The 26,795-nt window shown below is 57.3% G+C and overlaps 1 protein-coding gene across 4 annotated transcripts in view; it reads right to left on the bottom strand.

Annotated features, from left to right (window-relative positions):
• Positions 1 to 821: 821 nt before the first annotated feature.
• KIAA0930 (KIAA0930 ortholog) overlaps positions 822 to 26,795 on the bottom strand; it is a 41,992-nt gene continuing 16,018 nt past the window's right edge. Inside the window, exons 1-10 of one of the 4 annotated variants that reach the window (XM_006063289.3) lie at positions 15,329 to 15,453; positions 14,965 to 15,116; positions 12,307 to 12,432; positions 12,128 to 12,205; positions 11,758 to 11,859; positions 10,367 to 10,507; positions 9,642 to 9,836; positions 6,839 to 7,001; positions 5,707 to 5,865; positions 822 to 5,276 (exon numbers count right to left, since the gene is read on the bottom strand). In XM_006063289.3, the coding sequence (XP_006063351.1) occupies positions 5,236 to 5,276; positions 5,707 to 5,865; positions 6,839 to 7,001; positions 9,642 to 9,836; positions 10,367 to 10,507; positions 11,758 to 11,859; positions 12,128 to 12,205; positions 12,307 to 12,432; positions 14,965 to 15,078 (1,119 nt within the window). In that variant the 5' untranslated portion in view covers positions 15,079 to 15,116; positions 15,329 to 15,453 and the 3' untranslated portion in view covers positions 822 to 5,235. Of the gene's footprint in view, positions 5,277 to 5,706; positions 5,866 to 6,838; positions 7,002 to 9,641; positions 9,837 to 10,366; positions 10,508 to 11,757; positions 11,860 to 12,127; positions 12,206 to 12,306; positions 12,433 to 14,964; positions 15,117 to 15,259; positions 15,454 to 26,795 lie in introns of those variants that run through there. The other 3 variants (XM_044940774.1, XM_025282701.2, XM_006063287.3) reach the window with 3 other exon arrangements.

The following is a 26,795-nucleotide window of genomic DNA, read 5'->3' as shown; positions in this document are numbered from 1 at the left end:
AAAGGAAGTCCTCTCCGGCCTACTAAGCTGCCTCCTCTCTAAGCACCGTCTGCACATCTTCCTAGGTACAGGCTGCCCTTGCTGACGCCAGTTCTGAGGCTCCTGGCTTGTGTTTCTAATGCAGTGACTTTCTACAAGATGTCATTTGAAGTGATGACCCTATTTCCTGATTGTATGTGTTCCTCCCAACTCCCCCCAACACCCCACCTTTTGTTGTAACTTTCTGTGGTGTCTTAGGCCTTTTGCCCATCACCTCATGACATCAGAGATCACCTAACCATGGAAAGAAAGAGCCCGCTGCCTGAGCAGCTTCCTTCCACAGAACCTGCGGGGGGTGGCGCTGGCGGAGTTGGCCTGCGGGGGCTGTGACCATTCTCAGTGTCGACCTGACAGTACAGCGCTAGGAGGCAACAGAGCCAGTCCAAAGACCACCTTCCAGAAGACCAGTGGCTTGTTGGGAGCCTGCCAGCACTTGAACCTGGGACTCCTGACTTTTATTCTAGTCTTTCTCCCACTTCTCTGAGGGCCTTTTAAGAGGTTCTCTAGCAGAAGCTTGGGAAATTTTATAGTATAGCTCAAAGGGTATATACTGCTTTACAGGGGCCGAAAGCCGAACCTAAAGCGTATCTGTGATTTTATTCTGCAAATACAGCATCTGAGCACATTCCGGCTGCTGGCCTCCAGACCTCCCTGCTAACTCCCAGGCCCGCCAAAGCCGGGGCGTGCCTTCTTGTCATTCAATAGAGTAACTTGTATGAAAGCTCCAAAGGTTAAGATATCTCTGGGGGAAAAAATTAAGATTCAATCAGCAAGTTAACACGTTGAAGTAGTATCCGTATTTAATCCGAAACACCCTTTAGAGAAAAAAATAATGGTACAGATTCAATAGAGAAGAAATAAATAATACCCAACATGCAAATCAACTTTCAAAAGAAATGCAAAGTCATAAAGCACGGCTAACAGCCAACCACAATTACTGCTTAGAAATTATTCCTATTGTATGTGGAAGATGGTTAATCCCGAAGCCGTTGACAGTGCTTATGGAAACACCACCAACAGATCCTAATACAGTCAAAGTACGCCGTCGTGGTGTTTCTGCTAAAATATACTTTGTAGAAATCATTTTAATTGAGCCTCAAAGTTGTGAAAAACCTCCACAGGTTTTCTTTTCAGGTTTACATATTGTCACACATAGAATCCGTTTGGAGACCATGAAAGATTACTATTTACACCTAAATAGCCCAACCTTCAGGAAGTGGGGAAACGAGAGACTGGATACCCGGAGCGGAGCTGGAGCATCGCTGTGGGCTTTGATCTGCTGAGCTCAGGGCTGGAGCCGCAGCCGCAAAGATGCCCGCCCGCCTCAGTAGGGTAGAGAACTGTAAACAAACACCTCCACGAGGCCGGCTGCCTCTGCTCCCGAGGCTCTACCCGCTGTGGACTCTGAACCCAACGCCAGGCCACTCGGTGTTCAACTGATTTGGCTTCCGTGTGCTGCCCTGGGGCTCAGACGAAGGAAGGGCTTCAGGGCTCCTTTCCATCCATGGCCACGTCAGTGCCCAGTCAGTCCGTGAGCAGGGACAAGGGAAAGAAGCCACGGTGCCCCCAGCACCCAGCTCCTGGGAGGATGGGGCGGGACTCTGGCCAGAGAGGAGCCCTGTCCAAAGGACGTCTGACGCCCCTAGACGCTGCTTCATCCCGGCTCTGGGGCCCGACCTGGGCCAGCATCGCATTGCTGCCGGAGTCTGTCCCACTAGGGCGGATACCTTTCAAAGAGAAACAGCTCTGCTTTCTGATACTCAGGAAAGAAAAGGCCTGAACAGGAATAATCCATGAACTGTCAAAAGACACTTGGCTTTTGAAACTAAATTCTAGCTGCACCGGAAAACTGAACAGAATTATCAGAGTGGATCCTATTACCAAGGTGTAAGTTAACAGTTTTATCTGTAAACCTTAAAAATTTGGCCAGCAATTTAAAATGCCTGTATTATGATAATGTCAAATATGTTTTTCAAATGTCAGTCATTAGACAATAGTAACTGCATAGGGACTTTCTCTGGAATGTCTTTTAACAGAAAAAAAATGATGTTTTCACATCATTCTTCGAAAATGTTTACTGACTAGTTTATGTGATTAAAATAGCAAAAAGAAATCCTGGTTTGACTCTAGCTAGATTCTTTGGGGAAAAAAAAACAAAACCACATCAGGAATATGCCTTCCTGTCATTAGCATCTTTGGTAGAAACCTGGTTGATTTCTGATGCTTTGCTCACAGTCCTTGAAAAGCCCAAATGTTAACAAGGCTCTGACTCACCAGAAAACCCACGCTATCTCCAAGCTGACTGGCTATAGGATACTTTGCTTGTCTTTGACAACTTCTCTGTTACCGAATGTTTTAAATGATATTTGTTTTAAATAATATTCTTTTGAAGTAGCTAGGCTCAGCTGTTTTCACAGACAACTGAACATTCCTTCTATCAGACACTGGAATGGAGGCTCAATGCTGCCTGAACCCTCAGGCGCTGGGAGATGCAGACAGACAGCAGGCCCGGCCTGGCTGCAGGACCGAGCCGTTTCACTGTAAAGCAGGGAGCTGCCTCGCTCATGTCCTTAAAAAGCTTAAAGGTTACAGGTTTCTTCAAAGGAACCCCGGACTTGAATCCAGTTCCCATTTAAGACATGTCCACAGCTCTGGCCACCTCCATGTTACAGAAGTCAGGCATGTTCTTGCAAAATGAAAGATGGCCTTACAGGAAGTGAGGTGTGGCAACACCGAGACGCCCCGGGACGCTGGAGGCCCAGTTCCAGCTGTCACGTGCCTCTCTGTGACTCTGTTACTGAAGTCATTTGGGACCGAAAAAAGCAAAACTCAGAGCAAGGGCTTACTGCCTAGTGACCAAACGCCTCTACGCTTGTTTAGATCAAGTGTCAGAAGTGCCCGGGGGAGGGTTTAAGACTGAGAAAGCTCCGCTCCTGTGTCCGTCCTGGGTGGCAGGGGGTCGCGGCTCAGTGTCCACAGAGCTGGACACCTGGGCTGTGCTCCTGCTGCCCCACTCGCTGTTCAGTCTTGGGACAGTTCACCTAACCTCTCTGTGGCGGCCTCCTCGTCTCTAAGACGGGGGTGATGATGGCACCTAAAAGTCCAGCGCAGCGCCTGCGTACGCCAGGGACTCCTCAACGTTGGATACGAAACAGCCAAACCGTGCTGCGCGTCTGTTCATGCACTTTACGAGTGAGCTGTGATTGCTAACCCCAGGCCCTCATTTCTAAGATCTGCAAAGCATGCATACAACCTTCCTGCAGTTGGCCCTCAGTTACCCTACGCGGCTCTCAACAGGGGAGCCTATTCCTGGCCCCAGTGGGAGGCCCCTCGTCCGGCTCCTCACCGCTGACGACGGGGAGGGCCCTGCAGTTGCACGTGTGCTGAACGACCTCACCGCCGGGAGATGAGTCAGGACTGCATTTCTCCCGAGGTCGGGGCCCAGAGCCTTCAGACCCCAGAAAACCAGGAAGGAAAGGAGCCCAGGCAACACTCAACCCCCGTCTCAGGACCCTGGGCCGGGCTCCCGGCTCCCTGAAGCTCTACTCCAGCGCTCTGGGGCTGGAAGACGCAGCTTTGGGACGTCAGATGGTCAAATTGTGTGAGGAGCTGAGATGCGGCCGAACATGGGTGAGCCGGGCGCTGTCAGAGAAGGTGAGAATGTTCGCCCCGATCCCACCACTCGCCTTCTTAGCCCGGGTGACAGGGTTGGGGTGGGCAGGGAGGGGGAGGAAAGCATTCCTATGACCCGACACCTGAGCTGAGCTATGCGGAATGACTGGCCATCTCACCCTGACCTGGTCGTGCGCTAGAACCCTGGAGACTTCAGTGAGGTAGGTGGTATCAGCCCCATTCATAGGTGGGCAAACTGAGGCAGAATGAAATGCAGTAGCTCGCTTTTAATAACAGCATACAAAATCTGGAGAAGCCCCAAAGGAGTCCCCCTGTTTCCCGGAGCTCGAAGCAAACCCTTGGAGCACGAAGGACAGAAACGGACAGGAACACGAGCCCCTCCTCCTTCCCCCTCTCCTCCCCCAGGGGAGTCGCTACCCGCACACCAGGGACCCTTCAGATATCCCTGAGGGTGTGCACAGAGCAGCAGAGACCCAGCTGACGGCTTATCCCGTGGGAAGCGGCAGGAGCGACATTTCTGCTCCCGGGGAGGCTCGCGGTTCTGAGAGGAGCACGGTGTGTCCCCGCAGACGGAAACCTTCCGTCCAAGCTGGAAGGAGGCCTGACCAGCCCCAGGCCACAGGGAAGCCAATGCCTCTTTGCCTCAGTGACTGGCCTGAGAGGTGGGACCCGCACACCCAGCCAAAGAAAATGAGCTCCAGGAAAGCAGGGAAGACTAGACGCTCCAGTCCCTGCCCTGGCCCCGGAGGACGGAGGCTCGGCCTGGAACCTTCCTGGGAGGACGTCGACCCCACAGCGCACCATCCACCCTTCCTGCAGGAGACCCCACCCTTCTCCTGTCTGGGTACGACCCCTCCCTCCTGCCCCCAAGACCCCAATACTGCAGGTCATGTCAGCCGAGGTGCAGACAGGTCGTCTCCAGGTTGGAGGTGTGTGTATGTGGGTGATGCTCTTTGGCTGGAATCAAAGGCCATTCTGGCGGGACGAGGGCTGGTCTGGAGCCGGGCGTGGGGTGAGGTATTCCCAGCCCAGGGCAGAGCCAGCAGACGGCCGTGCTCCCTGTGGAAACCCATCTAAAGACGACCGTGGGGAAGCTGGGAGGACAGACGATCGGGACTAACTCATCAGATCAGCGTCACCACATCTTAAACTGGTTTTCCGTGAGCGCTGGACACGTGGTGCGGCTCCAGCCAGGTGGTCTCCCTGCTGTCTGCTGGGAGGTGAGCGTCGGGTCCACGAGCTGGCCGCTCCCTTGCTCTCTTGCGGCCTACTGGCGGGTCTGCTCCTCAGGGTGCAGAGGGTTCCCCCAGAGACAGGCTGAGGGTGGTGGGTGGGCGGGCGCGGGGGCCAGAGCAGGGCCAGCAGGGACGAGGAAGAGGCACTTCAGTTTGGGCTGGTGTTCGTGGAGTCGGCCCTGGCCCCAGGAGTCGAGCGGCCCCGCCTGGCTCCGGCTCCAGCGCTGGGTGGTCCTGGAAGACCCCAGTGGCGGTGGGCAGGTAGGCACTTGGCAGCACTCCCAGGACTGGGCAGGGCTGGGGGGCTCCGCGCGGGCTCCGCACACGGCTAGGTCATCAGGATGGGCTTCTGCCGAACTTCCAGGATGTCTAGGGTGGCAGGAGGGGGCGTGGAGGAGACAGGGAAGGGTGACCCTCCTGTGCTCGCAGAGGGAGCACGGGGACCTTCCATGTGCTCCATCTGTGAGGGAAGCCCCCAAGGCGCTCTTTCAGCCCTCGGGGACCTGCGGGGCTGCGCTCACCCTCCTTCCAGACAGGAACGGGGCAGTGAGCGCGCCTGGAACGGCTGTACCACGGGGCACGGGCTCGGGGCGCAGGGCTCACACAGGCAGCCTGACTCTGGAGCCACAGCCCCCGCGGGCCCTTCAGCACGAGCTCCGCCCACCCCTCGAGTAGCACGCACGTGCTGAGGGTCTGAAGCCCCTCCAGGCGGACGGCGTGGGCACCCGAGTACTGCCCACAGGAGTACTTTTTAGGGGTCGTGGTTCCCCCAGAGGTCCCACCCCAAAGTCAGAGTTACCTGTTAAAATCCGATGCAGCGGCAAAGTGACGTAGGTCAGGTGTGCATAGAGAAGGAAGTGCCCGTCCGCCCTGCTCAGCTTCAGCCAGGACCCGACCAGGGAGCGCCCCGTGCCCGACAGGGAGCGAGATCGCAGGTTGGTGGCGTTGTGCAGGTCAGCTGCAGCGGAGACAGCATGTCAGGCCCAGGCCGCGGAGCGGACCACACCTCCCACCCAGGTGACCCCTCCCCGGCCCAGCTTGACCTCCAACCTGACCGGACCTCCTCCTGACTGCCCTCCAGCCCCCTCTGCCTTCCAGCCTGACACCCCCGCCCCGGTCCTGGAGCGCCTCCCCTGTAGGCCCGGGACTGTTGCTGTGCCGGGCCCCACGGCTGCCCGGCTCTGGTCCTCTCCCCGGAGGGGTACGGAGGTACAGCTGGGACGACCCGGCACCATCACCCGGCCGGTGGGCCACCCGGGGAGGCAGGTGGGCACTGTGGACACTTTCCCGCTGGTCTGGAAGGAGCCCAGGAGGGCGGCGCTGCCCAAGCCCACTTGAGAGCAGGTCAAGGCCTGGGCTGGGGTCTGAGGCCCCGGCCAGGGTCTCGTCCAGCAGGCCCTCTGCCTCGGTCCTGCCAATCAGGACCCTCTAAACTCCTCCAACAGCCTCCTGCCGCCCCTCTGATAAACACGGCCCTGCCCTCCCGCAGTACTGCTCCCACGGCAGGGCCCACGCACAGCAAAGAGGGGAACAGGGAGGCCTGAGGACCGAATGGATGTGATGGAGGACCACGGAGACACCTGGGCGGAGACGCCCAGGAGGCCGCTGGATGGACGGGCCCGGGCTCGGGGAGGAGGACAGGGGAGCCCCGAGGGACACCCTGCTGGAGGCGGCAGGGCCACAGGGCACCTCGCCGAGGGAGGGAACAGCACGCGCGCCCAGAGCCCTCCCCTCGGAGCCCCTGGAATCAGGTGCCAACTGCCGGCCACACTGAGCCCGGGGCTGGGGGCTCCCCTCGGTGGCCATCTGCTGTCTGTCCACAGCTCCACCCCGCCCAGGATGGGCTGGCACATGGCCCCCTGGCTCTCTGAATGTGCGGAAGGGAGTGAGGAGGCCCCGCAGGCCGGGGGGCAGGGGAGCAGCAGGGTCACCTCCCCCGTCGTCCTCCCGGAAAAACTCCTCGCTGTCATTGGCGGAGTGAGACTTCTTCATCTCCGTGATCCGGTTCCGCGGCCCCTTCCTCTTGAGAGATGGGGAGAAGAAGGCGGGCCGGTTGTTCCGCTCGGGGGTGGGGGGTGTGCTGAAGGAGGTTACCTGGGAACAAGGAGCATGTCACCAGGGCAGCCCGCCGACCTAGGGGGCCCCGGCGCCCACCCATCTCCCGCCTGCAGAGCGCAGCCAGCCTGGGGCTTGGTGGGCGCTGGCCACCAGCTCCGCCCCGGGAAGAAGCCGGCTGCCCTCCTGGGGCCTCAACCGCCCCCCCAGGGTCATCGGAGCAGAGAGCAAGCCTGGCTGCTCACGCGGGACGAGCACCCTCCAGGCACCAAATCCGCCGAACCTTCCCAACCACCCCTGACGTGGGAACCGGCTGAGACGGGACAGCCACCCTGGCGGGGCCAAGGTCACCCAGCAGATGGTGGCCACACTGGGGCTGCACCCCAGGTCTTCTGCCCCTAAGGCCATGCTCTTCCCTCTAATTTCTTCTCCTGGCTTTTATCTCCTGTCCCCTCTCTCCCCCAGCATCCTTCCACAGAAATGCAATGGTCAAACAGTTCACCCCTCCATCTCCTGCTCTCCTCTCTTCTAACCACACTGCCCATCACCAGCCATTCTCCACACCCACTCAGGGGAGCACGTGACCGGGTCCCTGCCCTCAAGGAGCTCACAGTCTGCCGGGAGTGGCGAGAGACCCAAAAGTTGACAACCACAGACTGAATGTTGGTTGTTAAAGACAGAAAAAAAAAGGAAGCACAGGATACAGGCGAGCACGGAGGCAAAAGGAATCAACAGCCTGGGAAATCACGAAAGGCTTCCCGGAGGAGACGCCGCTTGAGCTGGGTCTTGAAGGACGAGTAGGAGTTCGCTAGGTGAAGAAGGGGGGGAAGGGCGTTCCAGGCAGAGGGAACGTGGCCCATCTCCTCCCTCCTCCCCATGCAAACAAGAATCTGAGGAACAAGGTGAGCTGGGACTGAAACTTCGGGAGCCCCGTCAGCCTCCTCGTCATGGCTCCGACGTCCACCAGAGTCCCGGCGGCCGCTGGGCTCCAGACGGTCCTCCCACAAGCCGGGGAAGGTTTTTAGAAGATAGAAAAGCAAACACCAGAAACCACAATACACAGAGTCTGCATTTGTCATGCGCTGGTTACAAACAACCCCTCTGGGAAAGGAAGGCAGCGAGCACAGAGGCGGGGCGCCCGAGCAGCGCTGGGAGGACCCTGGCAGGCCCCGCCCCTTGACCCTAGGCCCCCCCTGCTGCTGGGGGCCAGGAGCTTTCCCAGGCACCGTCTCCTTCCCCGCCACGGCCACCCCTTTTGACAGATGGGAAGATGAAGGCCCGGACTGGTCCAGTAACCTCTCTGTGGTCACTGGGCAAACACGCGGCCAGAACTGGCACCCAGGTTTGTCCAGCCTGAGCCCAGGCCACACCGTCACGAGGGCTGTCACGCACACATTTGTTAGCCTCAGTGGGCACCTGAGGACCAAGGGGGATTAGGCTCCTTATCGCAGAGACAAACCACCTCTGTTCCCAAGACAACAGAGGCCTCTGCCCAGAATTCTCACCCATCATCACAGAAAGAGAGCGTTTGTCGTTTCTGCTCTGCTTACAAACCACATTCACTGCAGGAAACTCAAAGCGAAAAAAAGAAAGACACAACAAGAAAAAGAAAAGTGCCCCCTGACTGCCAGGAGGACGTGTGACAGTGAGCTTAGAGTGAAAGGCAGAGTGCGCACGGCTCCCCGACCTTGGGTGCGCCGGCGGGGACTCAGACTGACACGCTCAGGGGCCGTTTCTCCAGGCAGATGCCCCAGCCAGCCCCACACCCAGAGGGGCCCCTGATGCCCTGGCTCCTGAGTCCCCAACACCTCGGAAGGCGGGTGTGTGTTCACCCCATTTCCGGGTGAGCAAACTGAGGCTCAGAGAGGAGAGACCTGTCCCAGCTCATGCAGCAGCAGCGCCCGACTGTAGCCCACCCCGCAGCCCCTCCTGGAGACGCCCGGGGGGGCGCTCCTCCTTCAAGACCCCCGGTCTCCTCTGGAGCCCCCAACACGGGCAACGTGGCCGACGGGCTGGGTATTTTCTCCTGCCTGAGCCCTGGGCTTGCCCCCTGCCCACCACCCCAGAGGCTCTGGGAATAGGGCTGCCACTGAGGTCAGCTTCCCGGCCCCCGGGGAAGGACAACAGCCTAGAAAGGGCTCAGAGGCTCAGTGCTGTTGTGTGAGCCACATGGCAGGGGGCAGAGCAAGGAACCCCGGCAGGCCTGGGGCTGCCCAGCTCTGCAGACAGGAAGGCTCGGACCCGTCCATGGCTACGGCGGTTGCCAGCAGTTCTGGGACCCAGCGACTGGTTGGCAAGCGGCCCCGGCAGAGACCAGCTGGGGGGCCCCAGGGTCTCGAGGCTCCGGCCAACCCTCCTGGAGCTCATCCGTCATCGTCCCCATCTTGCCCCCTGGAAAGGCCGCTCGGGTGCCCGCCCCCACCCAGCAGGTCCACCAAGGCGGGTGCTGGGACCCTGCTGGCTGAGCCCTGCCGCCGTGGCAGCTCGGGGCCCAGGCAGTAACCTGATGTGTGACCCCGGGCCAGTCACCTGCCCTCTCTGAACCTCGGCCTCCTCCCCAGAGGAGTGGGGACCATGACACCTACCTCTCGGGGGGGTGGGGGGCGGGAAGGACCAGGGAGGCGGTGGGAGGCAGGCCTCAGGGAGGGGAGAGGCCCTCCCCGAGCTGCGCAGCCTTACCCGCTCATGCATGGGCGAAGCCGGGCTAGAGTCCTCCTCGGTCCCGCAGGGGGACGTGTCGCCGGTGGACACGCGGCTGACGGCCATCTCAGCGTGGCCCTTGCCCTGGGGCCCCTTCATGCGTACAAACTCCATGTTGCTGTACTTGTAGAAGCCGAACGACATCTTCTGGGCCATGCGGGCTGCCACGCTCACCTGCAGGCGGGCAGGCGGGGGCATGGAGTCAGGCAGGCGGGGTGCCCGCTCCCTGGGGGCTCCAGCAGCCGGGCGACCCTCCCTCAAGAAGCCCCCGAGGGCCGCCAGCCCCGCTCCGGGGAGACCCAGCCCCAGCTGACCCGGGCTCACCCACAAGGCGGGGCAGTGCCGGCACCCTGGCATCCCTGTCTGACGCCCTCTCGCCCTGACAACCACACCCCGTCCGGGGACAGAGACCACCTCCTCGTCCCCTGCCCCGGGGTCGAGAGAGGACACCCAGGGCGGAGCCCAGCGGCAGGAGGGCACCCGTCCACCTGGACTCCTCTCCCCTCAGTCCCATCTGTCGGGGACCAATAATCCCAGGAGGGTTTTCCTGGGAAGAGCCCCACGTGACCCAGGCCCCAGCCGCCTAGGAGGGGCATTGGGGGCGCTGCAGGAGCTCTTGGGCGGGCCAGGTACAGCAGAGCTGGGCGAGGGCAGGGGGGGCTGCGGGGTGATCGTCCCCTGGACCCGGCCCACCCTGCACTCACTCGGTTGTCATACACCTTCTTGAGCGCCTCGTAGCGGATGGAGCCCTGAAAGATGACTCCCTGGAACGTGTTGGTCTTGTCACTGGCCACCAGCTCCACGCAGACCATCTCCCCTTCCCCCACGGTCATGTCGCTGAACACCTTGGGGGGGGGGGGGGCGCGAGGCAGACGCAGGGATGGCACCGGTCGGCTGCCCCCGGCCCCCAGCACAGCCCGGCTCCCAGCCCCCTGCCCCGCTCCTTGACCCAGGGAGGGCTGCTCGGAAACTCTCCCTTTACAGGGGAGAACACTGAGCCACAGACGTGAAGGCTTTTGCCCAAGGCCCCCAGGCCTGCCACCACTCCACGGGGACCCGCGCAGCAAGGGGGACAGCCCACCCGTGGGCAGGGGCAGCGTCTACAAGGGGCTAAGGTCATAAGTGACTCTGGAACAGGAAGAGGATGTGCTACCCTCCCACTGTCCACCGGAGCGACACCAGGAAGTAGAACAGTTCACGGGGACTGTCTGGCCGCTTTCGAGTGTCTTCTGCACCTCCAGCTATGGGTGTGCAGCCCACCCGCCCCAGCCCTGCCCCGGCCGTCAGGGCCTGTATGTGGGCACCAGCTCAGAAGCCTCACAGACTGCCTGCCTGCGGGGGGCGACCGCCTGCAGGGGACTGGACAGCCTGCCCCCACGAGAGTCACTGCCCACGGGGCGGGGCGGGGGGCCGTGTGCAGGCTGAGCTCTGAGGTCATCCAGACTCTGGCTTCAATCTCAGCTCTGCTGTGGACAAGCTGTGTGAGTCTGGAGAGGGCGCTCAGCCCCCTGAACTGAGATGCTCAAGACACCAACCAAATCGAGAAGTGACTTGCAGCCCACGCCCCATCCTCCGTGAGTGCTCCAGGGCCCCCATCCCCGGCCCTCACTGTGGGTGGTGGGGGGAACAGCTCCACTGCCCAGACCTCGACAGGAGGGTGGCTTGACAGGAGCCGGCAGGGTCGCCAGGGGGCGCAGCTGGCTTCCCAGCACCCGGCGTTTCCCAGTTGAGTGAGCTGCCCGGGGCCCCAGTTTTGTAACTTCCGGAGCCCAGCCCATCACAGACATCCTAGGATCCCAAGGTGGGGAGGCCTCATTTAGGGTTCGAGGGTGGTAATAACCGTCCCTCCTGCCCGGGCAGCGCTCTGCAGGACTTGATGATGCCTTCTCCCACGTGTGAGCTCTCTGATCTTTCAACCCTGACGCCCATTTTACAGATGAGAACACTAAGGCTCAGAGCCTGGTGAACTCATTTGCCCTAAGTCAAGGAAGCAGCAGGGAGAGCGGGAGCCCAGCCCTGCCCCCACCTCCTTCCTGAAAGCGTGTGAGGCCTGGGGGGTGGCTGGGGGGGAGCCAGACCAAGACAGAGCCCCCACCTCCTCGAAGCTGTCGATCATGAAGAAGATGTTGGGGTAGCTGATCTTGGACTCCTCCCCTTTGCTGTCCATGGGGTGCTTACTGGGGGACGCGAACACTTGCTGGAAAGAAAAAGATTGGAAGGGGCTGAGTGAAACCCCTACCGTGCCCTGCACCCGGGCCTGGAGCCATGCGCTGGGGTGGGGTGTGCTGTAAGGCATGGGTCGCCAGGGCCCCAGGAGCCACTGGGGAAGGAGCCGTTGGGAGGGAGGACCTGCTTCAGGGCTCCTGAGCTGGACCCAGGCCCCCAGGCCACAGGGAAATTCTGGGGTCAGCCTCCCCTCGGGGCAGGGCAGCGGGAGGGGGACCCCTGGGCGCCTGCGGGCTCACCTGGGACCTCTTCCTGTGGATGTGGATGTCCCCGCCGTCGGCTCGCGTGCACACAGCACAGGTCACCATGTAGTCCAGCTGGAAGGGATGCGGGACAGGGGAGTTCAGGGCTCCGCTGTGCCCGGGGCCTTCGAGCACCCCGCCCCCACGCCGGGAGCCCTGCCCATCGCGCCCGGTACCTTCTGCAGGATGAGGTTCAGGCAGACGCTCTCCTCCCAGTCGATGTCCGGGTCTCCGAGGCCCGGCAGCTTCTTGGAGTCCCGCCGGTACACCTCCACCTCCACCTCGGGCTCGGCCTCCGCCAGCTGTGAGGCCCAGGGCAGAGGTGAGTCCCAGCACCCCCGCCCCCGCCCCGGGGGCATCCTCTCCTCCCTGGCCGCTCCCACAAGGGGTGTGGGCTCCAATCTCCCTCCTGGGTTCTCTGGCTTCGCGACCCCGGGGGCTCATCAAGAAGCCAGCCTCCCACCGAGGTCATCCTTTGGGCTCCCCAGCAGGGCAGGGGATCCCAGCATCCTGGCCCAGCCCACAGGCGGCCAGTCCAGCCAGCCACCCTCTACACCGGCGGAGCGCGCAGAAGGCCCTCGGGTTGCTACGGCAACTGGGTACCAGCTCCTCGGCCGGATGAGGAGGGGGCGGGAGGCAGCCGGGCTTGCCGCAGAGAGCCCGCAGTGCGCAGGCCCTGCAGCAGCGCCCACGGCGCGCCGGCCAGGGGCTTTCCTTTCTGCTCTTCAAAGCAGAGGCGGGCAGGGAGGTTGCGCGGGAGCAGCTGTGTGGTCTCCCTCCTTCCCCGCCCTGTCCACCTCGCACCTCCAGACCCATGGGGTCTCCCCCGCCGCGCCGCCCGCCTGCTGCCTTTCAGACACCGCAGACCCACCCCAGCAGGGCCTGTCGTGCGTGTGCTCGCTTGCCCCTCCCCACAAATGTCCTCCGTCCACCGTCATCCCCTCGCTCTGACCTACAACATTCCGGCCAGATGCTGCCTCCTCCTCTCTGTGGGTCCCCAGCCACCCCATTCCTCCCACCATCACAGCACCAACCGTTCCACGTGCCACTGGCCACACCGTCGGTCCCAGCAGACCGGGCCGGGGGCAGGGGTGTGGGGGAGTGCTCCCTGAGGCCCCAGCCAAGGCTGAGTCATCTTGTCCTCCCAGTGCTGGGAGAGAAGGGCCTGCAGAGGGCTCTGGGCAGGGGTGCAATGGAACGTTCCAGCATGCGCATAGTTAGACTGCCACACGCTCCCAAACTCGGGCTCCCCTCATTGCCCTTGTCAACACCGCCCCAGCCCAGCCTTCAGGGGACCTCACATACAGCCTCAGGCCTCCGGCTCCAAAACTGCTCAGGCCTGAGTCCAGGGTTCTCTCCCAGAGAGGAGCCAGCACTTGCAGCTTCCTTTCACCTCCCTGCCCGGCCACTCTGGGAGCGCACAAAGCTGACCCCTCCTGAGCCCCGCCTGCCCACTGGAGCAGTCAAGGCCAGGTCGGCTAAGAAAACCCTCCCTGACCAGAGCTGGGGCCTCTCCAGGCACCAACATTCAAGGCACGACCGCATCTCAGGTACACTCAGTCCTTACTGTCGCCTCTGGTCTCAACACGCTGCCTCTAAACAACCACCAAGATTTTGCAAAAAAAAAAAAAAATCTGAAACTTAAACCTCAGCAGACGGTCAGGCCCACTGCTCGGCCACCGGCCCCTCCGCCGGGACCACCTCTGCCCTTCCTTCAAGACCCACCTCACTCAAGTGGCCTCCGCTGACCACTCCCCTCCCTTCTGGTCACTATAGTGACCCAGACTGTGTTGGCTCTGCATGATGCACTTCAGGGTCCCAGTGTCCACTGGCCCCAGTGACAACCCGGTCACACGGCCAGCCGCTGCAGACTCCAGATGGTCACCAGAGCACCCTGGCCCACCCCCAGGTCTTCCCGCCTGTCACGCAGCCGGACCGGACCAGCCATTTGGCTGCAGGCACGCAGGCCACCATGTCTCCTTTGCAGCAGGCACCAGGCCTGTCTGTTTGCAGAAAGCCCGTCCTGCACGATCAGGCTCAAAGAGCAGGCGCAGGGCAGGGAAGGCATGAGCCCCGGCCACCAAGCCCCAGCCCGGGGTCACAAGCGCTGGGCAGGCATGCTGCAAAAACCCGTCTCCACTTCCCGAGGCGCTTTTGTGTTTAAATGAAAACAACGCCTTTGTATGTTTGGCATACAGGTTGCTTCAATATTTTACAAAACACTAAATAAAGCTTCTGAAAGACACGCAAAGCTTGTTCTATTAACTTGTCGACTGAAACTTAGTGGATTAAATATCGGAGGTGACTCAAGTCACCTGCGCGCCTTTGGTCTCTTCTGTAAAATAGGGATAACAACCCTTGTCCTGTCCAGTTGCTGGGAAGACATGGGAGATGGGAGAGGCAGAGAGCTGAGCCCCTGTCGGGGGTGAGGTGAGGGCTCGGGGGCTGGCAGGCATCACCACCATCACCAAGCCAGGTCACCTGCCCACGGTCAGGCTGGACCCAGCCTCTGGGGTCAACCTCTTTGCTCTCCTGTTTACTTACTAAGGATGAGATGCCCGCCAGACCACCCAGCCTCTGGACGTGTCTCCTCCAAGGCACTGTAGCGATACTCATCGCCACCTTCCGGGCTCTTGGGGAAGCTCAGTAATAATACCCACATGAGGCCCGCGCATCCCACCACGGGACACGTGTGACCGTCCCCGCCCAGCTCCTGGCACCTGGCGGGCGCTGAATGAACACCGCGTTCCCCTCCTAACACGCGCGAGGAGGACTGCAGACCCCCGGCCCACAAGCCTGCGGACCCGGTTGTGGGGGCGGCGCGGGGCGCTCACCTTCCGCCCGTCCAGGGCGCCCTCGCTGCCTGCGAACGCCAGCTTCCGGCGCACGTAGAAGAGCATGTCGTCCTGGCGCGGGGCCCACTTCTCCATAAAGTAGGTGGAGAACATCCACGTCCAGAAGACGATGCGATCGTCCTTGAAACACCCTGCGCAGGGAGACCAGAGGGGAAGGGGGGGGGGCACTGTGAGCGGCCTGGGCCGAGCCCCGGCCCCGCGCCCTGCCCCCCGCAGACCTCCGCGATGTGCGGAGCCCCAGCCCCACGGGGCGCCCGCAGAGGCCCCAGGGCACCTCCCCGGGAGGCCCCGAGCCCCGCAGCACCGCGGACTCCAGCCCCAGGATGAATCAGCAGCATCGCACGGGGAAGGGAAGCCTGGATCTGAGAGAAGGCTCGGCAGGCTGTCTGGCAGGGAGCCCCAAGGGCTCAGGAGGGGAGATCCATCCATCTCCGGCGGGGCACCTCCCTCCCCATCCCCACCCCCACCCCGGGAATCTGACTTAAAGGGACAGCTGCCCCTCTGCCTGCCGGGCTCAGCTGCAGGCAGGAGGGAGGCAGGCTTCCAGCACGCCGGGCTGACTCTGCTTCTTATTACCGACAGTATTTCTTCCTGATACCTAGATCGTTATGGTCCTCTTTCCCACGCAAGGAGCCCACAGGCTCCAGTAGGAAGGCTGAGAGGTTCCGCTCCAGCTCTGCACTAGCTGTGTGACCGCGGGCCAGCCCAGGGACCGCTCTGATCCCCAGCTTCCTGGGGGTGAAGGCAGACACCGCAGACGTGACTGGCCCACGGAACCTAGACAAGGTGGGCGTCTGGACAGACCTGATGGAACCACAAGATGTGCGGCAGAGCTATCGCTTGGAAACCCGAGATACTTCATTGTTGCTGGTTTCTTTCCCTCTTCTCCCGAAGCGACTTCATCACCCTAAGTCCTTGCATTTGTCTTCTGGAACCCGTGGAGGCGGGACCCTCGGGGCCTCACAAGTGGTCAGACCCCCTGGCCTGCAGCCCACACCCGCTCCTCCAGGGCATTGTGGGGATGCGGGGTGAGGAGGGGCTCAGCCCTCAGGCCCTGGAGTTTTGAACACCCCGGCCCTGTTTACATCAGCTCTCCGACACAGGCTCCCGCCCTCTGCGCCCAGGGGGTCCGCAGCCCACCCAGGCCCACACCCTGGCTGGCTCCCACGGAAGGAAAACAGAAGGGGGTCTCATCAGTCAGGGGCCCAGGCAGGCGAGCCTTATCAAGACAAAGGTCACCCATCAGCTTCGGGGGCAAAGGCCAGGAGAGACCCCCAGACTGACCCCTGTGACAACAGGCAGCGCCCAACTCACACCCCTAAAGCCCTCTGCACAAAATCAAGCGGTGGCGGAGGTGGTGGGCGCGTTCTTCCTAACAAAACAAGAACTCTCCCGGGACAGTTTATCTCAGCTCCTTCTGAGCCCCCAGCCCAGCAGAAGGCCTTCTAGACTCAACGCTCCAAGACTGCCCACACCCACTGCTTCCTGGTCCCTCGGAGGGGCTACGGCAGCCGCTGTGGTCTCCACACGCAGTGGGTCAGGGCTCCGAACCCCGCCACCTGCCACAGTGAGCCAAGTTCCCCATCCATGTCACTCAGGCGCAGGAGCATACGCCCTTGGGCGATCTCTTTATTCTGCAAGCAGAAGGAGCCTGGTGGTACCCACGGCACCAGGTGGGCAGCCACGGTTCTTCCTGCATTTGCCATATTGAGCCCCTGCCAGAGCCGTGTGGGCCGTCTCACTGAACTTTGCCCACAGCCTGTTACAGCTGCTGCCTGGTTTCACATGAGAAGAGACTGACTCTCAGGAGTCAGAAAAAGGGGCCCAAGATCCCAGAGCTAGAAACTGCTGAGTCCTCAGACCTGTCACACCAGACACACGCACACACTCAGGCTCTCGGAAAATGCAGTGCGATGGACCCAGATAATGAACGCAAAGCGCTCAGCAGGCAGCTGGCAGCCCCAGGTTCTGACAAGGGAAGGTCCTTGGGTTTGGGGGTGGGGGGGGTCCTGCGTGCAGGACTGGCGTGCTGGAAACGGCACAAAATACATGCCAACGTGCTCTCCAGGGTTCCACGTGCCGCCAGGCCTGTCCCAGCAGGTCCGCACAAGGGGTCCCATTTCCCTGGTGTAAATGCTGAGCGATCGCTTTCTTCACAGCCTATCCGGCCCAGTTAGCGAGGGAGCTGCAGCACTCTGCCTGCCCGTGTCCCCCCGACACAGGGGCTCGTGGGGTCCAGCCAGAAGGTCACCCTGTGCCGGTGCCCGCATCCTCGACGGGCCGCTCCCGAACCACTGGCCCACCGCCTGGATGCTTCTCCCAGAAACTGCCGGCAGCCCCGCGGCCGTCAGAGAGCCTGGCGGGCACCACACCCAGGTCCTTCCCCTCCCGGGGTGGCAGGGGCCAGCTCCCCTGGAATGCATCCATGGCCCCATCCACTCTCACCCCTGAGTCCGCCCCCCACACCACAGCTACAGGATCTGTATTTAAAGTCGGCTCCTGTCCCCCTTCAAACCTTCCCGTGGAATTCAGAATGAAAGCCAAAGTTCTAAGAAAACTCCCTGTGGCAGCCCCTCCCCTCGCCACTCACCAGCCCTGCTGGCCTCCTGGGGTTGCCCGCCCCTCTACCCTGGAGCCTTTACACAGGGGGCTCCTTCCTGCCATTCCTGCTGCAGCGCAGACGGCTCTCCTGTCTTCAGGGAACCGCTTCAGACCCCACATTAAACGTGTTGGAGGTGCTCCCCTTCCTCCTCACCTTGTTTTACCGCCATCACTGTGGGGTTTCACGACTGTCCCCCGCTGCACAAATGCCTCCCCAGAGTAGGGACCTGCCTGGATGACCATCTGAGTGTAGTGCCCAGAACAGAGTCAGGCACACAGCAGGCACTCAATAAATGCTGCGCGAATAAACGGATTGGCCCAACTTAACAGGAGACGAACTCAGGGAGGTGGGTGCCTTGCCCAGGTGCCCACAGCACAGATGTGGCCCAGCCACTGTCCACCCGAGGCCTGGGTACCCCACACAGGACACAGGGTGCGAACATGCCCTTTTCTTTCCATCACAAGGGCCCTGACCCAAGAAAAACCTTCAAAGAAGCCCCAAGACCACACACAACACAAGGGCCGAAGCGCCCCTGACTCAGATCGCCCAGGGCTCAAAGCGGTGACTCCATGGGCAGGTGGGCCAGCCACCTGCTGAGAAGGCACCTGGGCACCCAGACAGGGCCCTCCCCACCCGTCTTCCCGAGCATCTGCAGCCCCTGCCTGCCCCTCAGGTGCGGGTGGGGAGACCCAGCGCTAACCTCTGAAAGGAACAAGGGGCTGGGAGTTCGCTGCAGACATCACACAGATGTTATCACTAGCGTAGCACTATTTCAGTACCAATGACAAACTCAGGAGGAAGAAAACTACTCTGTCGGGGAGCCCCCTCATACCCTGCCTGTCACCAGTGAGACGCCAGAACCATTGCCAAGAGTGGTTGTGGGCACCATACCCAGAGACGCAGCGGGACAGACAGGTGGGACAGTCAGGCAGAGGCCAGACCAGGGACACTCAGGATAAAGCAAGAAGAGAGATCACGAAAGTCAAGACCCGCCTGCCACCCCGAACACTCAAAATTCCCTTTATGCCCAAGAGAGGCACAGCTGAAATCAAAGGGAACATGAAAACCAGGGGAGCGCAAGTCACAATAAATAACTGCCTGTATGTAAAGAATTCACAGCATAACAAGTTACGAAAGAAAATGCGCAAGACCGCAATAGATAAATGAGTGAAATACCCAAACAGGTAACTACCGAAAAGGAAACAGACCCACTTGGCAAAATGTGGGAAAATATTAATCTCACTAGCAATTAAAAAAAAAAAATCACACTGAAAGAACAAGTTGTCATATTTAAGAAGCAAATTTGCCTTTTATAAAAATAAGCAGGGGACTTCCCTGGTGGTCCAGTGGTTAAAAATCCACCTGTGAATGCAGGGGACATGGGGTCAGTCCCCGGTCCGGGAACTAAGACCCCCACCTGCTGCGAGGCAACCAAGCCCGCGTGCCACGGCTGCTGAGGCTCGGGGCCACAGCCCGTGTCTGCAACAGGAGAAACCTGTGCCCTGCAACTGCGGACTAACCCCCGCCCGCCGCAGTAGGAAAAGCTCTCACACAGCAACGAAGACCCAGCACGGCCAAAAAACTAGAAAGAAAAGAAGAAACAATCATTTAGGAAAACGGGCAGATTTTATAAAGCTAAACATGTGTTTACCGGCGATTGAGCCATTTCCAGGTTCTTGCCCAAGAGATACGAAGCACGTGTCTGCAGACACCGGTACACAAACGTTCACAGATGCTGTGTTCCTAAATAAACCCAAACTGGGAACCAGGAGGGGACACTTACGGAGCGTGGCGTAGCCACTGAGTGGCCTGATACTGGCGATGAGAACAGACTACCGATCGACACAGCATCGAGGATAAATCTTGGAACCATCATGCTGAGTGAAGAAGTCAGACGTAGGAAAACAGCTACATATGGAAAGGCCACATTCACAGGATGCTTCAGAAAAGGCAAAACCAGAGGCGCAGACAGCAGCCTGGCGGTCGCCCCGGACATGCCAGGCATTGATGCTGGCGCCTTCCCAGCCATCAAAACTCGTCCAGTTACTTACTTGACATGGACACAGTTTATTTGACATAAACCATACTCCGGTAAAGGAGATAAAAAGCTATGACGACCAAAGCTGGCAAGAACACTTTGAACTGGGAGCTCTTGTGAGAGAAGAAAAATTACTGTGTCCTTTGTGGAAGCCAAACAAGCATCTTCATGCTTATGTGACTCTATCTTATGGCAAAGAAAAAAATGGGAATAAGGAAGTGCCTTATGCACAAAGACATTCCATGTGTATTAATGACACCAAATAATACAGCAGTAGTCATAACAGTTAGGAGGAAAAGAAAATAATATTCAGTAATCACTCACGTTTAATCTCGGTAGATTGTGCTGTGTGTACTAAATCGAATTGCCATCACACTTTTAAAGGATGAGGTGAAGACGAGCAGACAAGACACTCATGACACGAAAGGCATGTGACACAGCACCTGCCCAAAGAGCAGAGGCTCACACCCTGACCACAGCTGCTACGCCACGCGGAGCCCCAGCCACACCACGCAGAGCCCCGGCCACACACACCGGCGGAGACAAATACGCCTGACGGAAACAGGCAGCCCCAACTGAGACATGTACCCCCGATGGAGACACATACGCCTGATGGAGGCACACACCCCCGAAGGAGACACGCACCCCCGATGGAGAAACATACGCCTGATGGAGGCACACACCCCCGATGGAGACACGCACCCCCGATGGAGACACATATGCCTGATGGAGGCACACACCCCCGATGGAGACACGCACCCGATGGAACACGTCCCCCTGACAGAGACACGCACCCTCGACAGAGACACGCACCCTCGACGGAGACAGGAACATGAAACATGTACACTTGATGGAAACACATACACCTGAATGGCAGGAGCTGCTGAACCTGGCAGGACACATGCTTTTTTTTTTATCACCTTTCATACTTTTAATAGTAAGATGATACCACTTTTGCCCATGAATGTATGACTTCTGATGAGTGTCATAAAGCTAATTAAAGAGAGAGAGGGAGACGGGGGTGGAGAAGGGGCTCCCTGTCTTCAGAGGGAGCAGAAGAGGGAGGGAGAGGAGACAGTCCAAGTCCAAACTAGGAAGGGTCAAGGTCAGGGTGAGGGCTCAGACTGGCGGAGGCGCAGCGCAGTGTTAGGCTTTGCAGCCAGACGACCTGAGCTCAGGTCCTGGCTCTCTGCTCCTCCCCATCTGGGTGATCGGTTCACTGAACCCCTGGGGACCCCAGAGAGTCCCTCTGTCAGAGGGGTCTAACCTGCCACTCTCCCGGAACCAGTGGTGAGGTCGGGGGTGGGGAGAGGGGCCATTGTGGAAAGTCCTCTGCATGCTGTAAAGCTCTGTCCACGTGTGTATTTGTGGGGGCCTCCACACTGCTGCCCTGCACATCTGGCTTGCTCGGATGAGGTGATGACTCCCCAACTGGCCAGTGTCCCTGAACCACGCGATGTGCTAATCGGATGAACAGACAGACACAGGGTGGCTGGCCAGTGCTGTGGAATCAGTTTCAGCTCTTTCTTTCCCAGGTGAGCCCCTTTCTCGCTGCATCCTGTCCCAAAGCCTGTCCACCAAGACGTGCCCTGGGTCAGAAGCCCCGGGAGCCGCCAGGCCAGCAGAGCTCCCTCAACTCCAGGGCTCTGTCCGGCCCAAGGTCAGCAGGCTTCCGGCCCCAGAATCCGCTCAGCCCCGGACGCGGAGCAGCACCACGGACAGCTCCGCACCCTCCGCCGCCTTCCCCGTGGGGCCATCCGTGCTGACTGTGGTCCTAGCCCTCGTCCATCAAGTGGCCACAGACGCTGACGTGGCAAATACGGAGCCACTGCTCCTACAGAAGTACAGGGTTGGGCTCATGCAAGCCTCTGGTTGCGTTTCCATCAAATGATCTATACGTTATCTTGCGCTATGTGTGTGTGTACAGTTGGGTCATTAACACTCAACTCCAGGCCACCAGCACTCTAACTCGTGCCTGGATGAAGCTTATCTAACATGTATATTCTCCATAAGGCCCATCTCAGCCTTCTTTTGCTCAGGACTAGACACTTCAGCGTTACGCTCAGGGGCCACTCCAAATGGCAAAATCACCACCAGAAAGCACGACATGCAAATACGTGGCACTAAATAGACCTCGAGGATGAGACGATTGGATGGCGTCACCAACTCAATGGACATGAGTGTGAGCAAACTCCGGGAGATAGTGAAGGGCAGGAAGACCTGCTGTGCTGCAGTCCATGGGGGCACAAAGAATCAGCCACGACTGATCAACTGAACAACCACCAAAGAGACCACAGAAAGGATGAGCTGAGACAAGGAGGCAGGGGTCTTCTTGTTGAACCTCAGCTGTGACCATGCACCCCAGGTGACTCAAAGTTTCCCACCACTTTGCACACATCTGCAATTAACCACAAAAGCACCCAAGGTACTGACTGTGTGGTGATGGATAAATTTCAGTGAGTAGCTAAATCCATAAATACAGAATCCGTGAATAAGGAGCAAGGGCCGTATCACAAAGTCTGGGATGTGCCAGCTCCAAATGGGACTATGGGATCCAGCCTCCCCCCTGCCTGCAGTGAGTGACCTGCTTTCATAAGTCACCATCTTTGAACTTCAGGCCTACAGAGTCCTTTATAGACTAGTGGCTCTGGGGAAGCGTGGAAGAGGGCACGCCGCTGTGCCAGGACTGAACCTGAGCCACCCGTGCCCAGCTCCATGCTCTCCCGCCACACCGCCACAGATTGTCCACTTCATTCTGCAAGACACTGAATGGGGTACGTAACCATGCCAACAGATCAACAGTACTGACGATGATGATGGCTCATGCTTGCCCTGCACTCTACAGCTTATGGGGCTTCCCAGCTGGTGCTAGTGGTAAAGAACCCACCTGCCAATGCAGGAGACCTAACAGATGCGGGTTCGATCCCTGGGTCAGGACGATCCCCTGGAGGAGGGAATGGCAAACCACTCCAGTACTCTTGCCTGGAGAATCCCATGGACAGAGGAGCGTGGTGAGCTATAGCCCATGGGGTTGCAAGGAGCTGGGCACGACTGAAGCGACTTAGCACGCACTACAGTTTATAAAGTCCATTCCCCTGTGACCTCTCCAGATCGCCATGGCAACTTGATAAGGTGGGATCAGTTCAGTTCAGTCTCTCAGTCGTGTCTGACTCTTTGCGACCCCGTGGACCGCAGCACGCCAGGCCTCCCTGTCCATCACCAACTCCTGGAGTTCACTCAAACTCGTGTCCATTGAGTCAGTGATACCATCTCATCCTCTGTCATCCCCTTCTCCTCCTGCCTTCAATCTTTCCCAGCAACAGGGTCTTTTCAAATGAGTCAGCTCTTCGCATCAGGTGGCCAAAGTATTGGAGTTTCAACTTCACCTTCCAATGAACACCCAGGATTGATCTTCTTTAGCATGGACTGGTTGGATCTCCTTGCAGTCCAAGGGACTCTAGAGAGTCTTCTCCAACACCACAGTTCAAAAGCATCAATTCTTCAGCACTCAGCTTTCTTTATAGTCACACTCTCACATCCATACATGACCACTGGAAAAACCATAGCCTTGACTAGATGGACCTTTGTTGACAGTGTAATGTCTCTGCTTCTTAATATGCTGTCTAGATCAGTCATAACTTTCCTTCCAAGGAGTAAGCGTCTTTTAATTTCATGGCTGCAGTCACCATCTGCAGTGATTTTGGAGCTCCCCAAAATAAAGTCTGTCACTGTTTCCACTGTTTCCCCATCTATTTCCCATGAAGTGATGGGGCCAGATGCCATGATGAATGTTGAGCTTTAAGCCAACTTTTTCACTCTGCTCTTTCACTTTCATCAAGAGGCTCTTTAATTCTTCACTTTCTGCCATCAGGATAGTGTCATCTGCATAGCTGATATTATTGATATTTCTCCCGGCAATCTTGATTCCAGCTTGTGCTTCATCCAGCCCAGCATTTCTCATGATGTACTCTGCATAGAAGTTAAATAAGCAGGGTGACAATATACAGCCTAGATGTACTCCTTTTCCTATTTGGAACTAGTCTGTTGTTCCATGTCCAGTTCTAACTGTTGCTTCTAACTGATAAGGTGGGATAACCTGAGCTTAAAAAATCCTCAGGCTTCAGTTTAAAGATAAGGCCACAGAAGCTTGGGAATCCAGTAGCTCAAGAGCTTCTGAGGCTCAAACCCAGCCCCTCCTACTCTTTCCAAGACCCCGGGCCTGGGGTCTTCCAGCCACTGTATAATGAGGACACTGAAAGGTCGCTGGTGAGCAACCAAGAAATCGACTCAGGCTTCCAAACCTTCCCACTGCACATCTGAGACCCCAGTAGCTCTGTCCTACAGCCTCCCTCGAGATTAGAGCTAACCCCAGGTGCTCAGAACAGACGCCTCCTCAACACTCAGTGGATGAACATGCTGTTGCTACTATTAATAACTTGGAATTATCTCTCACTAACCAGAGCTTTGGAATAGTCATGAACTGGATTTCAGGAGGCATTCCTTGAAAACCACCCCAGTCCTTCTCCAGACCAGTAAACCACACAGGTGAAACAAGCTATGGTAACTCAGTACTTAAAACAGTTTACAGCCGTTAAAAATGATGGTCATGGTGGTCCAGTGGTTAGGACTCTTCGCTTCCACTGCAGGGAAGCGCAGGTTCAATCCCTGGTTGGGAAACTAAGATCCTGCAAGCTGCACGGCAAGGCCAAAAAAGAAAGAAATCATGGGCATGTATTACAATAAAGAAAACTGCCCCAGAGCTACTCCCTAAACAAGCGCGCTGAAGCCAAGAGACGTTTTTGAGAGGATGTTACCAGATCTTCTACTTCTGTCTTGGGTTTTCCTTTGGAAAAGTTGTATGGATTCATTACATATTCTAATGTATTGTCTATAGGTTATAAAATAAAGTCAAGCATGTATCTGCTGATACTTTTTAAGTTGACCTGTCTTTATACTTAGAAATGTCTCTTAATAGTAGGCTTCCTTGGTGGCTCAGATGGTAAAGACTACCCTGCAATGCAGGATCCCTGGGTCGGGAAGATCCCCTGGAGAAGGAAATGGCAACCCACTCCAGTAATCTTCCCTGGAGAATTCCATGGACAGAGGAACCTGGCAGGCTACAGTCCATGGGGTTGTAAAGAGTCAGGCATGACTGAGCAACTATCAGTCACTCACTACCAGATCTTCAAGAAACAGATAGCTCAAATGCTATGCACAAGTTTTTAAGAGCCTGAGAAACTTGCAAATTCTTTTTAACAAGAAGGTACAGCCTTGACCCCCCAAAACAACACAGAGAGAAAATTATGGGCTAACTGCCCTCATCACATAACATAAAAATCTTAAATCCAGCCATCTGTTAAAAGTATGCCAAGTAGAATTTAACTCAGAAATATAAGAATGGTCCAATATTAGGAAATCTAGTTATATATTCATGATAAAGTTATAGTTCAAATGAGAAGTAACACACGATCGTATTCACAGATCCTGAGAGAACATTCAGTAAGATTAAATACTCATTCTTGATTTTTAAAAATTCCCTATAAAATAGAAATAAACAAATACTTCCTTAAACACGATATGTATCTCAACTAGAAAAAACTAGAAATGGGGACTTCGCTGGTGGTCCAGTGGCTAAGACTCCGAGCTCCCAACGCAGGAGGCCCAGGTTCAATCCTTGGTCAGGGGAGTAATAATAGGCCCCACATGCTACAACTAAAGATCCCACGTGCTGCAACTAAGACCCTACACAGCCAAAGAAATACATATTTAAAAAAGAGACGAAGTGAGTATCATCACAACCCACTATTACAGGCAGACCTTGGAGATGTTGGGAGTTTGGTTCCAGACCAGGGCAATAAAAGCAAATATCACAATAAAGCGAATCACACGCACTGGTTTCCCAGTGAATTAACAGTTCAGTTCAGTCGCTCAGTCGTGTCTGACTGTTTGTGACCCCATGAATTGCAGCACGCCAGGCCTCCCTGTCCATCATCAACTCCCGGAGTCTACCTAAACTCTTGTCCATTGAGTCGGTGATGCCATCCAGTCATCTCATCCTCTGTCGTCCCCTTCTCCTCCTGCCCTCAATCCCTCCCAACGTCAGGGTCTTTTCCAATGAGTCAACTCTTCGCATGAGGTGGCCAAAGTACTGGAGTTTCAGCTTCAGCATCATTCCTTCCAAAGAAATCCCAGGGCTGATCTCCTTCAGAATGGACTGGTTGGATCTCCTTGCAGTCCAAGGGACTCTCAAGAGTCTTCTCCAACACCACAGTTCAAAAGCATCAATTCTTCGGTGCTCAGCTTTCTTCACAACCCAACTCTCACATCCATACATGACCACTGGAAAAACCATAGCCTTGACTAGACCTGCATATAGGTTTCTCAAGAGGTGGATCAGGTGGTCTGGTATTCCCATCTCTTTCAGAATTTTCCACAGTTTACTGTGATCCACACAATCAAAGGCTTTGGCATAGTCAATAAAGCAGAAATAGATGTTTTTCTGGAACTCTCTTGCTTTTTCGATGATCCAGAGGATTTGGCAATTTGGTCTCTGGTTCCTCTGCCTTTTCTAAAACCAGCTTGAACATCTGGAAGTTCACGGCCCATGTATTGCTGAAGCCTGGCTTGCTGAATTAAAAGTTATGTGTATACAATTCTGTAGTCTAGCAAGTGCACAACTGAGTGACTTCACTTTCCCTTTTCACCTTCATGCATTGGAGAAGGAAATGGCAACCCACTCCAGTGTTCTTGCCTGGAGAATCCCAGGGACGGGGGAGCCTGGTGGGAGGCCGTCTATTGGGTCGCACAGAGTTGGACACGACTGAAGCGACTTAGCAGCAGCAGCAGGAAGTGCACAATAGCATTATGTCTGAGAAAGCGAAAACATACCTCCATTTAAAAATCCTTTATTTCTGAAAAATTCTAACCGTCATCTGAGTCTGCAGGAAGTCACAGTCTTTTTGCAGTGTTGACATCGAAGCTCACTGATCACAGAGCACCACAACAAACATAATCATAGTAGAATATTCAGATCACAGAGGCAGCAATTCTACCTAATTTAACATGACCCAAGAGAAAATGCCAAGAATGTTTCAAAATAAGAAGAGCCAGGAAAATGCAGAAAGAGTGACGTGGGGCCATGAATCCTCTCAGATATGGAAACATACTCGG

The sequence above is a fragment of the Bubalus bubalis genome, chromosome 4 (assembly GCF_019923935.1).
Source record: "Bubalus bubalis isolate 160015118507 breed Murrah chromosome 4, NDDB_SH_1, whole genome shotgun sequence".
NCBI classification, from domain to species: domain Eukaryota; kingdom Metazoa; phylum Chordata; class Mammalia; order Artiodactyla; family Bovidae; genus Bubalus; species Bubalus bubalis.
Note: the sequence above shows the minus strand (reverse complement) of the source record. Positions and strands in the feature narration are given on the sequence as shown.